General features: G+C 45.4%; 2 protein-coding genes across 3 annotated transcripts in view; both read left to right on the plus strand.

Annotated features, from left to right (window-relative positions):
* The first annotated feature begins 598 nt into the window (after positions 1 to 598).
* Positions 599 to 9,586, plus strand: depdc1a (DEP domain containing 1a). Of its 2 annotated transcripts, none has more exons than XM_062556901.1 (12): positions 599 to 754; positions 1,031 to 1,296; positions 1,471 to 1,603; positions 1,988 to 2,109; positions 2,214 to 2,344; positions 2,463 to 2,510; positions 2,778 to 2,915; positions 3,365 to 4,489; positions 5,557 to 5,729; positions 6,566 to 6,742; positions 7,709 to 7,888; positions 8,343 to 9,586. In XM_062556901.1, exons 1-12 carry the CDS (start codon positions 695 to 697, stop codon positions 8,481 to 8,483), a joined length of 2,694 nt encoding a protein of 897 aa, XP_062412885.1. In that variant the 5' UTR covers positions 599 to 694; the 3' UTR covers positions 8,484 to 9,586. The 2 variants fall into 2 exon arrangements, with proteins under 2 accessions (XP_062412885.1, XP_062412886.1); XM_062556902.1 differs by having other exon boundaries at positions 3,395 to 4,489.
* Positions 9,587 to 10,097: 511 nt separating this feature from the next.
* Positions 10,098 to 15,199, plus strand: part of LOC134101614 (myosin light chain kinase 3-like) — a 30,891-nt gene continuing 25,789 nt past the window's right edge. The window contains exons 1-5 of the mRNA XM_062555321.1: positions 10,098 to 10,112; positions 10,478 to 10,582; positions 11,008 to 11,088; positions 11,182 to 11,305; positions 11,851 to 11,884. Coding sequence (XP_062411305.1) covers positions 10,098 to 10,112; positions 10,478 to 10,582; positions 11,008 to 11,088; positions 11,182 to 11,305; positions 11,851 to 11,884 — 359 coding nt within the window. The remainder of the gene's footprint in view (positions 10,113 to 10,477; positions 10,583 to 11,007; positions 11,089 to 11,181; positions 11,306 to 11,850; positions 11,885 to 15,199) is intronic.

Below are 15,199 nucleotides of genomic sequence, written 5' to 3' on the forward strand. Positions count from 1 at the left end.
CTGAACTGTTGTCATAATGCATTACAGGGCTGTTTATGTGATCGGCGGCCTCAAGTCAGCATGGAGGATCCATCCTTCACACCTATTTTAAATGCATCCTTTAGTCTAAACATAGCCTATTCAGTCTGCTTAGTAGCAATGTTGTTTTTAAACAAATAAATACATATTTTAAAGAATAAATACATAAGACTCATTAGTTGTTGTAGGCTAGTTGGTTTGTCGTTAGGCCTTAAGCCTAGGCTAGGCCTACTTGCACACGCTCATGTACTGTATGTAGCCTACAAGATTGTAGTCCTATTCTGTTGCACGGCCACAGGGTGGCAGTGACCGATCACGGAGTCTTACTACTAGGCCTACTTCAAGAAATCTAACATGTTTTTAACGTTTTGTTTGCCATAAACAAGTGATATTTTACAAATTAAGCAATCTTATTATCGCTAACTCTACGAGTTTTATATGAATATTACACGGAACAAAGTCAACATTCTCCTTGTTTACTGCTCCTGACACGTGACAAAGGGGCCGACCAATCAAATGTCTCGGCTAACAGGCTCGTAATTTTAAACGGTGTAATCACAAGTCAGTCGGTTATTGAGGGTGTACTGCAGACACCTAGTTAGCGTGGTACTGGAAGACAACAAAAGTATGAATACGGTGGACAGTAAAAACTAATTTAGATTCCATACTCATCGACATGGATGACGATATGAATAACCACATCATAACACCTGGTCCATATAGAGCCACTAAATTGGTAAGAACTTTGCGAAACTTTAGCCAAATAACATGTTAGCATACGGAGTGATAGCGAGCTAACGTCAGTTGTAGAATTTAAAACAGCTCATTTTAGATGCATGGGTAATTACAGTGTTAGCTAAGGTCAATGAATAAATAGGTTGCAAGGCATTAGGAAGAAACAAGCTATAGTGAGCTTTTCTCAACTTGTTTGGAGTTTAAGTATGCCTTATGTTCCTAGAGTGGTACGTTGTGTACATGTACATTAAATCCTGAAACGGTTATTGTTTTGTAGTGGAATGAAGTGACCAAGCTCTTCCGTGCGGGTATGCCTCTACGGAAGCATCGACTGCACTTCAGGGTTTACGGGAGCTGTTTCACCGCGGGTGCAGCGGTGGACTGGTTGCATGCACTCCTGAGAAATAATAACAATTTTGGACCCGAGGTCACCAGGCAACAAACAGTGCAGTTACTGAAAAAGTTTCTCAAGAACCACGTCATCGAGGATGTAAAAGCCAGATGGGGCACTGAGGATTTTGAAGACAATGCTCAACTGTACAGGTATTGGCCAAAGCAAATAGCATCTTTGCAGCTCACACATACTTGGTGACTCAGTTGCTAGGCTTGAGTACACATTGGGTCTAAGATATTCAGCATGAGCTTTTAACTATTTAACTAGAGGAGCCAACTAGAGCCTAGAGAAACTCTTAAATTGCTTGTGTTGTGCCTTCTTAGATTTCCTTCAACGTCTCCTTTGAAGCCAATCCCAAATTACCCACCAACCTTGAGAAAGAAGTCTGGGTCACTGAAAGAAAAAGAAGGCTTTTTCAAATTCAGGCATTCAAAAAAATTTGACAAGGAAACTCTGGTAAGATGTGCGTCTGTAAGTTGCTGCAATATGTCACCCATAGTGTGTAATTAATAGCATATGTACATAATGTATTTATTTGTATGCCTACAGTAGCATTATTCTACTGGCCTTCATTCTATTCGTACGGTTCTGTTTTTATTCTTTTATGTTTTATTTGTTTGAGTGTTGTACTTTGAGAGCAAGGTTAATTTGAGTCAAATTCCTTATTTGTTTGCGCAAACCTGGCCAATAAATCTGATTCTGATATATGTTCTAATCTGCATAAATTACAGTACTTTTTTTCTTTGTGACACAGTACATACTTTAGTATTTACAAATTTGGTTGGAGTAATCCCATTCACGTTATAATTCAATGATTATACTGTATATTGTATATATCAGGAGAATATTGATCCAGAAAACCTGGAGCCATCCTCAGGATCGGTGCCTCAGGAGACTGTTCATCGCAGAGAGATGACCGCCGAGGACACTCAGGAAGTTTGGAGAAACATAACTTTAACACAGTATGTAGTTGCAGTTACGGTTGGCTCACCTTACACTTGCACGTTAAATGGTCACAAATGTGTGCCTGGATTATGTGCTGAAATAGGCCTATTTTTTCTGTCAGTTTGCAGAAGATTTTGGGACTGGCCTCACTTGAAGGTGTCTTGGATCCGAGCCAAGTCAACTCGGAGCATATTGTTTACAACATGACCCATGTGAACAAGCACGGAGTGGTTAATCTGGAAGATAAAACAGGTGGGGGTGTGACACTGACGTGTATAGCATGCTTAACATACTTCAAGTTCTTGCGTCTTGCGCTACAAACCAAGCCTGTTGAGTTTGTCTCACTGTGGCCTTTTTGCTTCTCGGACAGATGACCTCCCACACTGGGTTCTGTCAGCCATGAAGTGCTTGGCAAACTGTGAGTATGAACTCTGAAATTCACCCTTATGCTGTAGTGCTGTAGCACAACGTTGATGCAATATTGCACGCACTGCTCCATCAAATATGACTTTAAAATGGTTACGCTCTTTTGCATGGCTGTACTGTACATACATCTGTGTTGCTTTCAGATATTCTGTAACCATCCAGTGTTCCCAAAGCTTTCATTCTATAGAATGCAAGATAGATGTATTAAAGAATTGAGTGTCCATATGAATCATGTTTTTTCTCCGTTTTCTCTGGAAAGGGCCCAAGTATGATTCCAGCCAGCCATCTTACCCAGGTTTTGAGAGGGATGTGTTTAAAACCGTCTCTGACTACTTCTGCAGTCTGCCAGAACCTCTCCTCACATTTCAGTACTATGACTTGTTTGTCAATGTCTTGGGTATGTACATGTACTGTTGCTTTTGCGAATCATTAATGCATGTGAGAATTGATCAATTCTATATTTTTTTCTCCATCAAACAAATTAAGCAGTCCTGTAACAAAAGGTCCTCTGTCAGATAATTGCAGTAAAATTGTCCTCCAGTAATTTATATCTTATTTGAATTCCAGCTGATTGTTTCACTGGTTTCCTTTTTTAAATACGGGTCCATACTCACAAGCTGATGTTACTACTGACCTGTAACCTGAGGTTGCATTGCTAATGTGTGTGTGTGTGTGTGTGTTTGTGTTGTATGCACCGTTTTCCTGTTGCTAATCCGTGTTGTGTCCTACACATGTCTCCCCTATCCTTTGGCTTGCTGCCTGTGTGTGTGTGTGTGTGTGTGGGTATATGTGTGTTTTGTGTTTTGTTTGTGTTTTCTACCTTGTGTCCGGTCCAACCTGTGCTAGTTTTGTGCGGCTACTTTTCTGGTCCCAAAGCGCACAGAGGCAAGCGTAAAAACCCAGAGGCGCCTCGCTGCCCCCAGCCTTCCAAAGCGCCCCACCTGACCGGCGTCAACTTCTTCAAGTCCACCGAGTGCCTGCTGCTCAGCCTCATCCGCAGGGACGCCCAAGAGGAGGAGGAGGAGGAGGCGTACGACGAGTCTCCCATGAGGGAGGTGTTCAGCTCTAAAGTGGAGCTCCGGACGGCTCCGCGGAGGGGCGCGTGTGCGGGGAAGGTTCTGGCGGCTCGCCGGGCCAGTGCCGCGGACCTGCTCGGCGGGAGCTGCTTGGACCTTCCGGGCCGTGGTCCTGCTGCCGCCGCTCTGGGCCCCGGCGCCGCCAAACGCAGGCCTCAGAGCTTCTCTCTGGACACGAGCGCCGGAGGAGGGGTGGCAGCCGTGAACAACGACGACGCACACGGGCAGAGGCGCTCGCAGCGCGTCGTCTTCAGGTCGGAGGAGAACCTGCTGTCCACTACCAGCAGGTTTAGCCGTTTCGACCACAGCAGTACTACTCCACCAGACCTCCTCAGGGTTGACCACAAGGTGTCCGCCTCCATGACCAGCCTCTCCTGCAGCAACAGGAGCCCTGCGATCACCGTCACGGACACGGACACGGACTCCGAGCTGTCCAGCCTCCAGAGCGCCCGCAGCAGCGGCAGCAGCAGGTGCTCGTCCGTCAGCGACCACCCCTCGGTCAGCGCGGCTCCGCTCTCTCGGCGGGCGCGGCCCCGGAGCGTGGGAAACCTGCTGGACATCGTGGAGCACAGCGAGATGTCGGCCAGCTGCTACAGCATCAACGCGCCGGTGGCGGAGATCACCATGAGGCCGGACTTCACCTCCACCGTGGACCTGCGGGAGCCCCGGCCCGCCCTCAGGCCGGCGCTCAGGGGCAGCAGCGTGGACGTCCGGCCCGCCTACTGTCTGAACCGGCGCTGCCGGAGCTCGGTGGACCTGTTCCGGTCCACTGCCGGAGCTGCGAGCGCTACTACTACTGCCGCCGCCGCCACCGCCGCTGCTGCTGTGTCCGCCTCTGGTGCTGCTAGCGTGTCCTCTGTGTCCACTCACCCCCGCCGCCTGAGTCCTGACCAAAGTAAGACCATGTGTTTGTGCTTGAGTCAGTGGCCGTGTGTGTGTGTGTGGAAGTGTGTGCATTTGTGTGTGTGTGCCTGCTGCGATGCATATGTATGTGCTTGCGCATGTCTAACATCTGTCAAAGTCCCCAGTACCACACTACCATACCTCACACACTAACAAACTAACTAATTAATCTTTATTAACACAAAGTGTGTCCTCCTGTCATCTAATTAATAGCTGTCATACTGAGAACATTATTAATGATGATTCATGTATTTAGTCCATTCGAGAACGTCATCAGTTTTTAAAACGACTAAAAGAAACATTGTTCACATGAAGCGCTCTACTCATTTGAACATTTAGACATCATGCCTAAATGTGATCACCTGCCGCATCATCCTTCATACCAGTCATTGCAGTGTGTAGTGTACTGAATACACTGTGTGAAGCATCTCGGCAATAGTGCAGAACGCCAGTTAGTATGGTCTGACTGGAGGAAGTGGTCAGTGCTGGAGCTCCTCGCTTGAGATGCTTCATGGATAGTGGCCTTACATGCAAATGACTAACTGTAATACTTGTATCAGAGAGGTGTGTGTGTGTGTGTGATTGTTGTATAACAGCAGGGAGGGTGTGTGTAATGGGTGTGTTTAGTTTTGACCTTTTTTGTAGTTGTGTGAGTGTTGTGGACGTGTATGTAGCAGTGGTTGTACTTATCTGTGTTGTAGAAATGTTGTTGGGTCTGGGTAACAGCTGACTGCTAGCTGAGAGGTGGTTGAATGTGTGTAGCGGTAGTTCAACATCTTTCCTGTAGGTGTGCTGTTTCAACACTAGTGCAGTAGTTGAGCAAGGAGTGTGTGCGCTTTTTTCAGTAGTGTGTGTGTGTGTTCAGTAGTGTGTGTGTGTGTGTGTGTGTGTGTGTGTGTGGTTGGTTGGAGGCAGTTATCCATGTTCTGTCCACAGGTTCTTGTTTTGATATACTCCCTCTGAGTACTCTGTGTGTGTGTGTGTGTGTGTGTGTGCATGGTCTCTTGGGTTCTACCCGTGTGTGTGTGTGTGTGTGTGTGTGTGTGTGTGTGTGTGCAGCCCTGCTGCAGCCGCAGCTGGAGCGTGTGGCGATCGAGGCCCTGCAGCTGTGTACGCTGCTGCTGCCCCCCTCCAGCCGGCGCAAGCTGCAGCTGCTCATGCGCATGGTGTCCCGCATGAGCCAGAACGTGGACATGCCGCGCATGCACCACGCCATCGGCACCCGCACCCTGGTGAGACGACACACACACACACACACACACACACACACACACACACACACACATGCACCACGCCATCGGCACCCGCACCCTGTTGAGACATCACACACACACACACACACACACACACACACACACACACACATGCACCACGCCATCGGCTCCCGCACACTGGTGAGACATCACACACACACACACACACACACACACACACACACACATGCACCACGCCATCGGCACCCGCACACTGGTGAGACATCACACACACACACACACACACACACACACACACACACATGCACCACGCCATCGGCACCCGCACACTGGTGAGACATCACACACACACACACACACACACACACAAACACACACACACACACACCATCTCTCTACAGGTGTTCCCACTCTCTGTTTCTCTCATATCTCATCTCTATCTCTCTCTTTCTCTCTCTCTTCCTCTCCCTCGTTGTTGCCAAAGCCGTGTATAACATGTTAATAGTCAACTCTACATTAATATTGGTATAAAGATTAAATAAATTATGGAAAAAAACCTAAATCTGTATGCACATTATAGGACTACACTTATGGAACGTGAGCGTTTAGTAATCACCTGAGTTTGTGATTGACTGAAGCAGATGCATTTGGCAGGACTTAATGAGTCTGAGCTTTTATTTGAGAGGGGCTGGATCCTCCTGGGGAGAGTCTTTAAAAAAGAAACTTTAAAGGAAAATAAGTAGCTTTGGAACAAACTGCAATCCACTTTTTGCCTCTACCCATCTACTATGGGGCCACGCTGTGCTGTGCACAGGAAGTGACGTAAGTGTTTCCTGTGCTGTTGTGCTGTGCAGATGGTGCACACCTTCTCCCAGTGTGTGCTGAGCTGCCAGGAGGCGGAGGATCTGGACGAGCTGCTGGCCAGCCGGCTGCTCTCCTTCCTGATCGACCACCACCAGCAGATCCTGCAGGTGCCCCTCTACCTGCACAACGCTGCCCAGGACCACATCGCCTACCTCAAGAAAGTCCAGGTAGCCCTGGCCTGCACACTCTCGCTGCAAACATTATTCTGCCTCCTGTCTCAAAGCAACGCAATGCAGGTCTTTTGTTGTAACGTAACGGCTTCAGACTCAGAGAATGAAGTCTCTGACATTGCCAGAGTGTCACTGGAACAGGACCACATCGCCTACCTCAAGAAAGTCCAGGTAGCCCTGGCCTGCACACTCTCACTGCAGTGCACTGCAAACATTTAGATGGTTGATTATTCTGCCTCTTGTCTCAAAGCAACGCAATGCAGGTATTTTGTTTTAACGTAACGGCTTCAGGCTCATTCTGATTCTACATTGTCTTATAATATGGAGAATAAAGTCTCTGACATTGCCAGAGTGTCACTGGAACAGTTGATATTACGTCGTGTGACTTTGTTAATCGGGTAGGATTAGAAGGTAGCCCTGGCCTGCACACTCTCACTGCAAACATTTATAGACGGTTGATTATTCTGCCTCCTGTCTCAAAGCAACGCAATGCAGGTCTTTTATTTTAACATAACGGCTTCAGACTCATTCTGATTCCACGCTGTCTTATAATATGGAGAATGACGTCTCTGACATTGCCAGAGTGTCACTGGAACAGTTGATAGTACACTGTGTGACTTTGTTAATCGGGTAGGATTAGAAGGGTTTTGACTAACTTGCTTCTCTCTTAAAATGGCATTGAATATATTGGGCAAAGATATCAATTCTTCCATCGTGTTCCTTTGATGAATAATGTGGTAAATGTAATGTGTAAAACATCTAAATGTATTGCATAAATAAATTGGAAAATGCCATGGCATACAATGCTTGTTGCGTATAAGTTGCTGTGCATCCATATGACCCAGTAGGTAAACACCATCAGTTCATCTCGGTGTTTCTATTCCTCCCCAGTGTCTTGCTCATGTGTCCTGTTCTCCTCTTCCTCCTCTTCCTCCTCTTCCTCTTCCTCCCCGCGTCCCCCAGATCATGTGTCCAGGCACGGGGCCGCCCATGCCGGCCTTCTCCTTCTGCAGGCTGATCAGCACGCAGGAGTTTGAGGAGCAGAAGCTGTCCGTGTCCCAGGCGGCCATCGCCGACCTGCTCGAGAGTCTCCTCAAGGACAAAGCCATGAGCGTCAAGGAGAAGAAGAAGAAGCTCAAACTGGTACAGCACTTCACCATCTCATCACACTCTCATCTCATCACTTTCTCTCTCTTTCTCTCTCTTTCTCTCTCTCTCTCTCTCTCTCTCTTTCCAAATAGCCAATAAGCTGTGTGTTTATGTATAGTAATGTTTTTTAATATTGTCTGGAATGAGCATCAGGACTATATATATAGCCTTGATGGCAAGACGATGATTAGCCATTGTAGGTCCACTGACGGCAAACTGAGGCCTTTTGGAGGCTTCTTTCCATTCCATCCACATTTCTATAATAGAATTGGGTCATGCCCTCTTTATTCTGTCTGATAAGTGGGTCAGTTTATAACTTTGTGTCAGTGAACATACTGTACATGATACTCATTAGCTATGGTATGAAATGTCAGTATAACCGTAAGTAGGAGCAGCTAAGTGTAAGTGTTGACAGTAGAGTGTGCCTTACATGTTGCTGCCTTCTTAGTTCCAAAAGGAGTATCCAGACATCTATGCGCGCCGGTTCCCCACGACCGAAAGTGAAGCTCAGCTGTTTGCAGACAAACCAAAGATCAAGCCACCGATGCTCGTCAGCATCAAGAAGACCAAGACGTTCAGTATTCGCTAATGATTGGACTTGTTTTTCAGCTCTAGATTTACCAATGACGTCATGGCTTAATGCTCTGTTAGATCTTTTAATTGAAGTTTTTAATCCGTGTTCATCTGACCAATTTTGTTTTAGCGTGTGTTTTTACCCGTGGTTTTGTGTGTGTGTTTCCGTTGTTTTGGAAGTCTTTTCTCAATGGTTATTTATTTGTGATGCGTTGTTTACAGTTGTTTACAGAATATGTGTTTTGGCCTTTCTTGCATTTCTATCAACTATGCAGGATATTGGCTCGATATCCAGTCTTTGTTTTTTTTCTTTTCATTGAGTCTCTCTCTCTCACTCTCTCTCACTCTCTCTCTCTCTCTCTCTCTCTCTCTCTCTCTCTCCTGCCCTCTCTCTCACTCTCTCAGTGTCTGTATATCTCTATGAGTCTCAGACTCCGTGCCAGTACTATAACATATGACTGACCCCTCGCTCAGTACTGGTGCTCTGCAGCGATAACATTTGTCATATATGTTGTTTTTTTTGCATGTGGCACAAAGTTTGAAAGCTAATTTATTATTTCTGGTGTTTCATTGAAACTGTCTGTCAGCATAACTTAAAGGCTGTCTGTTCTGTCTTCATCTGTTCTGTCATCATGCTTCTCTCTGTAATCTGCACAGTGCATGAATAATATTGTTCCAAAACATCTATTATATAGACAAATGGGACTGAAGGGAAACTATTGCACTATTTTGTATAATCTTTTACTGTAAGATTGTTGTTCATCTGGCTGAAATTATAATATATCTTATTCTCTCAACATTGGGATTTAGACCTAACCATAGAATCTGAAGTAGACTGGTATGATATTGGGATATAGCTTTTTTTCTTGTTGTTCGGTTTAAACCACTGTAGACGGCATGATCTGTCTGACATACAGTTTTTTGTGAACTATTCTATTGATCCAAAGTGTAAACCTCCAAATTGCACAGTAGAAACATTTCCCTCTTGGCTTTAGCGCTGTGTTTTTAAATGTACGGTACCTGTTTAATCTCCAGATATACTGTTGACCATATGTAATGTTTTTAGTGCTATCTTCCTGTCTGTATTTAAACTGAATGAATATTACTATGCAATAAAAAGAAAAAAAAGAAAAAATGCTGATTGTTTTGTCTCTGCTGCTTCACATTTGGGAGTCTCACATAGAGCTGTCAGGCACTTCATTCAGAGCACAAAGCAGCAGAAGATGATGAGTTGCATGTTTTTCTACCTTGTCTGGCACCTTCTGTTATCTGAGGAGCAGAAAAGTTGTTTATCAGACCTGCTGATGGGTCCTGAGCACACCCACTCAGCCACGCAGTTAGTTTGGGATTTCATGACTTTATGTGGAGAGATTCATGCGCCTCAGGGGTCAAATGAATCATTTCCCAGACACTAGGGGTGCCTCTCATGTAAAGTTTATACGTCCTCCCTCGCTCCTCGGGCCTCGATACTCACTGATCTACATAAAGAAAGATAGACGAAGGGATAGACTATTGTTGTTGCCGCCCCATCATCCTTTATGTAGATCAGTGAGGATCGAGGCCCGAGGAGCGAGGGAGGACGTATAAACTTTACATGAGAGGCACCTTAGACTGCACTCTCGTCACCAACATGGCTGTTTTCTTGGTCTGCACTGCTGTGTGTAATGCAAGCTTATCCACATGCATGTCTCTCTCCAGGTTTATCACTGCAGCCTATCCAGACCCTTGCAAAACATCATCTGGACTGGTCTGTGCTGTCTTCCATTGTTTGTTTTTGTACCAGTCATTTATTGTCGTGTAGTGGTCAGTAACGTAAAACACTGTTTCTCCTTTCTTAATCACTGTTATGTTTGTTATGTGTTATGACTGCCTGGTGTGTTTGCTCTGTATGTTAGATGTCCCACTGACTCATACCATAATATCACTACTCCCAATACATCAGGTTTATTGCACTGTGCAATCTTTATTGCAAGATTCTCATGATGTTTCAATTGAATTGGATGTTTTCAGGAGGAGCAGAAGAATCCCGTCTCTCCACCACCGCCACAGCTGTTCTGCACAGCGATGGAGCCATTTGGCCAGGACCAGAGGTCCCTTTCTCTGCCCCTCGCCAGGGTAATTACAAAATACACTAACATCAACTGACCCCCTTTCATGTTTGGACTTTACTTTCAGGTTGAGGCTGCAACTTACAAGGTTCACATGCTGACCAGCTATGACGAGAGAAACACAAATACACACACGCGCACACACACACACACACACACACACACACACACACACACACACACACAAATTACATAAACATGTGGTGTTCCTCTCTTGCATTATGATCAATTTTAAGTTCTATCAATGCACCACTTCGGAATATCTAGAAGTGTTTCAATAAAGGGGTTCACAAACCTTTTTAGTAGGCCTACCTTAAATGAGCACGTCTCAAAGTGCAACTGCATTTGTTCAAATGAAGGTTGTAAATGCTGAGGGCAGTGATCGATCTCTCTTCCCTTTTTGATTCCTACGTCCTTCCACGTCCCCCCCAGCGCAGCCGCAGTGCATACGGAGGGAGAGCCCACACGTGTGCTGTGCCCATGGGCTTGCTTGGCCACTCCGTCCCAGACAGGGTGAGCAGTGTAGCACCCCTGGGGGGGTCTGGACGGGGCCTCCGTGTCTGTTCTGCCGTGCCTCATGCATAACCGATGTTTGCGCTCCTGCAGATCTGCGAGCTGAATGTCACGTCCAAAGAGGGCGTGGGGGGGGGATGTAGCGGGAGCCCGACTGGTACCCACCCGAGCCGCTGCTTGTGCAGATCAGCCCCGAGGGCCACAGCAGAGGATGACGGTAAGCCAGAGGGGACACACTGCGCTGCGCTGCCCTGCCTTCCCCGGCTCCCTAGTGGGCCGATACCCCCCCTGGGTGGCTGTTGGCGAGCTGTTTAGCAGCTGGTTTTACAAGGTCCTTCCGGCCCTGACACAGCAGGGGGCTCTCTAGTCACGACTGCCCTCGGCCTCTAGCTAGCTCTCTCCCTCTCCGCCTGCAAGTGCTCAGGCACGGTGCCTGAATGAATTCAGACGTGAGGCAGGCTGTTTACGATTTAAAAAAAAGATCATTCTATATCTAGCAGGTTAGATCTGTTCTGATCACTTCAGGCACAGAAATGTTTCCCTGGTTTAAGCCTTGTGTCTTCCAGCCTCCAGGAAAATACCTGGAGAATCAGGTCTGAATTTGGGATTAGAACTAGGGATTAGTATTAGGGGGCTAGGGTAGATCCAGGGTGATGCCAAGGGAATATAACTCGGACGTTTGTGTTCACATATCCAGTCCCAGCGGGTAACATAAGGGACATTTCAGATTAGATTAGATTCCACTTTATTGTCATTGTGCAGAGTACAAGAAGTCCAGAGACAACAAAATGCAGAGGTACAAAAAGAAAAACAGAAAAATGCAATGTGAGCAGTATCTGACATACAGTATAGTGCAGTGTGGAATATATACAGTAGTTAAGCAAGTGGCATGGTTCACAGTATTGATATGCAGTGTATTGACAGTAAGGAGCAGGATACATGTGGATAATGCAGTATGGACAATATAGACAGATAGATATGTACAGTACATACAGGTACAGTACAGTATGTGCAGTCTATTAATAGCAGTAACCTTATAAGAGTAGTAAAATGTTTATGTGCAGCATTAACAGACAGATAAGTATCATTTCCCGTTACCCTGTTAATGAGTTCTCCCTGCATTCCAGTGTGCGCTATTGTATTTTGTGGATTTGGTTGCATTGTTTATAGGCCTATTTGTTTTTTTTTTAAACATTTGTCAGACCTTAACTAATAATGATAATAAATTCATTGGAAAATACCTGAGACAAAGAACTGAGGTGTCTACTCGGAAACAAGATGAGCCCAAAGGTAAGGTATGTTGAGAAAGGTATGTTGAGCCCAAAGCCCAAGATTCATTCAAGCTCAGCAAGCAGAGGCAAAAGTTTGTGACTATTGCTAAATTAAAGCAAACAACACTTTTTGCACAACAAATATTCTCAATATACCACTAATCTCACTTTATTCTCAGTCTCCACATACCACTAATCTTGCTTTGTATTATACTGTACATCCCTGGTGTGCATCAAATGTGTTTAGATTTCTGAGTATGAGAACTGCATATCTCCCCTTAATCATAAGAATAAGATACTTTCGATGTTTGAAGTTACTGCCCTCTGTTTTTTTCAATACCCAAGAGAAGGGTGATGAGACACACAGAAGTCCAAAGTACAAAGTACAAAATTAAGTACAAAGAAATGACTTTATTCTTTACGAATCAAACATTGCATTTTCCTTTTGTTGGCTTATGAATTACAGGCAGACAGTTGAAAGGATTAGTGCTAAGGTGATTAAAATGAAGTCTTGAGACTTGCGGAGAAATCATTCCATAAAGAGGCTCGTAGTTATTGAGGTAGAGTTGCAGTTGAAGCGCTTTCTCTTGGAAATCTGGTAGTCTTGTTGTTTGATGATTTTCAAACAGTTGCTCAATATCTACAAAGAGAGAGGAAGAGAACACAACAGCTCTGAATACATATGTTTTCTCGTCTCAGCCAATTAATACAAAGAAAATAAAAATATTTATAAACTTCAAAAACTGAAACCCAGCAAACACCTCCAACCCAAGCAGGAGTAAAACACACGTCATACGTGTGTGTGCGTGTGTGCATGTGTGTGTGTGTGTGTGTGTGTGTGGTGAGAGAGAGAGAGAGAGAGAGTTACTGTATTACACTCTGACAGCAGCATTAGCAGATCAGGGCAGGATTGAAATGAGAGTCTCATATCCACCACCATATCCACATCATTGCCACCCTCAGCAGCGTGTGTGTGTGTGTGTGTGTGTGTGTGTGTGTGACAGAGAGAGCGAGGGAGTGTGTGTGTGTGTGTGTGTGCACGTGTCTTTCTGCGTGTGTAGATGAGGTGATGAAGTTTGAGTATGAGACTTATTTTGGATCAACTCTGAGCCGCTAATGCTTCTGTCAGAGAGCCACAGTTTCAGGATTGCATGAAGGACTGAGCAATACATGTGTTTTATTCATTTTGAATTTGCTATGTGTGTGTGTGTGGTGTGTGTGTGTGTGTGTGTGTGTGTGTGTGTGTGTGTGTGTGTGTGTGTGTGTGTGTGTGTGTGTGTGTGTGTGTGTGTGTGTGTGTGTGTGTGTGTGTGTGTGTGTGTGTGTGTGTGTGTGTGTGTGTGTGTGTGTGTGTGTGTGAGTCATATATTCACTGTCTAATGTCGTGATAATAACACTGTGGATGGACTGGAGTGAATGACAAGACTGCACACTCCTGTACGTATGTGTGCATATGTACAGTATTACATATTTTACTCAGATTACAGAATGTAAAGGCTCTTTGACAGCAGCTATTTTTTGGACTGCTAGACTAGACTATAACATACTCAGACTCGATTTCAAGCCCTTAAAATTTTTTGTCACATTCAGCGATCATCTCCTGACGATCATTTGCTATTTAGGCTCTCTGGTTAATGCAAGACCTTCGCTATGAAGCAGTATTGATGTGATGGGGAGTAGCATAGCGCCACCTAAAGGACATTGTATGTTTCCTGCTGACAGAACACACCCCACTCTATCCTGAAAGAACTCAGGGCCATGACAGGAATGTAAGGAACTCTTTGAAGAGTGTGTGCGTCTGTGTGTGGATGTTTGTGTGTCTCTCTGTGTGTGTTCCTTTGTAGTTGTGATGTGTGTGTGTGTGTGTGTGTGTGTGTGTGTGTGTGTGTGTGTGTGTGTGTGTGTTTGTGTTTATGCAAGTACAGTGGCATGGAAAGAGTACACACACACACACACACACAGAAGAGAACAAATGGTCACCTTAACCCCCACTACGCTCGTCTGGCTTCACTATGCCCCCTGCCCAGAGACACACACACACACACACACACACACACACACACACACACACACACACACACACACACACACACACACACACACACACACACACACACACACACACACACACACACACACACACACACACACATGAATATACCCCTGAGAGTCTCACATAATCCAGAGGAAGCCTTACTGATTAGCAGAGCCTTGTGGGGAGAGAGAGACACAGAGAGAGAGAGAGAAACAGAGACAGGCAGAGAGAGAGAAAGAGAGAGAGAGAAACAGAGACAGTCAGAGAGAGAGAGAGAAAGAGAGAGAGAGGGACAGAGCGAGCGAGAGAGGAGGGGGACAGAGAGTGAGGGCAGCGCTGGTGTACTGTAGGAGACAGATCAGAGACGGTGACGGTGACAGTGATAGAGGAGTAACTCCAATGCGAACACAAGCGCACGCTGCAGTAGCCTCAGAGTCCAGCAAAGATGGGAGGAAAAGAGAAGATGATTCTAAACGTCAGCAGCTATGGGTGAGTCAGAGGAGTGTGTGAGTGAGTGCCGCTTGTCTCAAAAGAAAATGACTTAGAGACGTATCGAAATATATGAACTGACCCACCCTGAAGGGCTGGACGCTCCTTTGAAAGTATTAGTCCTTTTTGGTGCATAAGAGGAACACTGTAGGTGTGTGAGAGTATGAGGGTGTTTGCTTGTAATCAGTTTAGTGTCACTTAGAGTGTGTGTTGCTCATTTGTGTTGCTAGCATGGGTGTGTGCTTTGTTGTGTTTTTTGATTCACATATTTAAGTTCAGTTTTATGTTGGTGTGTGTATTTTATAATATCAGTTTG

Source organism: Sardina pilchardus, chromosome 15, assembly GCF_963854185.1.
Source record: "Sardina pilchardus chromosome 15, fSarPil1.1, whole genome shotgun sequence".
NCBI classification, from domain to species: Eukaryota; Metazoa; Chordata; class Actinopteri; order Clupeiformes; family Clupeidae; genus Sardina; species Sardina pilchardus.

Coding starts and splice junctions, on each gene's coding strand:
- depdc1a (XM_062556901.1), top strand. CDS start 695: ATGGATGACGATATGAATAACCACATCATAACACCTGGTCCATATAGA. Junction 1,604..1,987: donor AATTTGACAAGGAAACTCTG/GTAAGATGTGCG, acceptor TGTATATATCAG/GAGAATATTGATCCAGAAAA. Junction 5,730..6,565: donor CCATCGGCACCCGCACCCTG/GTGAGACGACAC, acceptor TGTGCTGTGCAG/ATGGTGCACACCTTCTCCCA.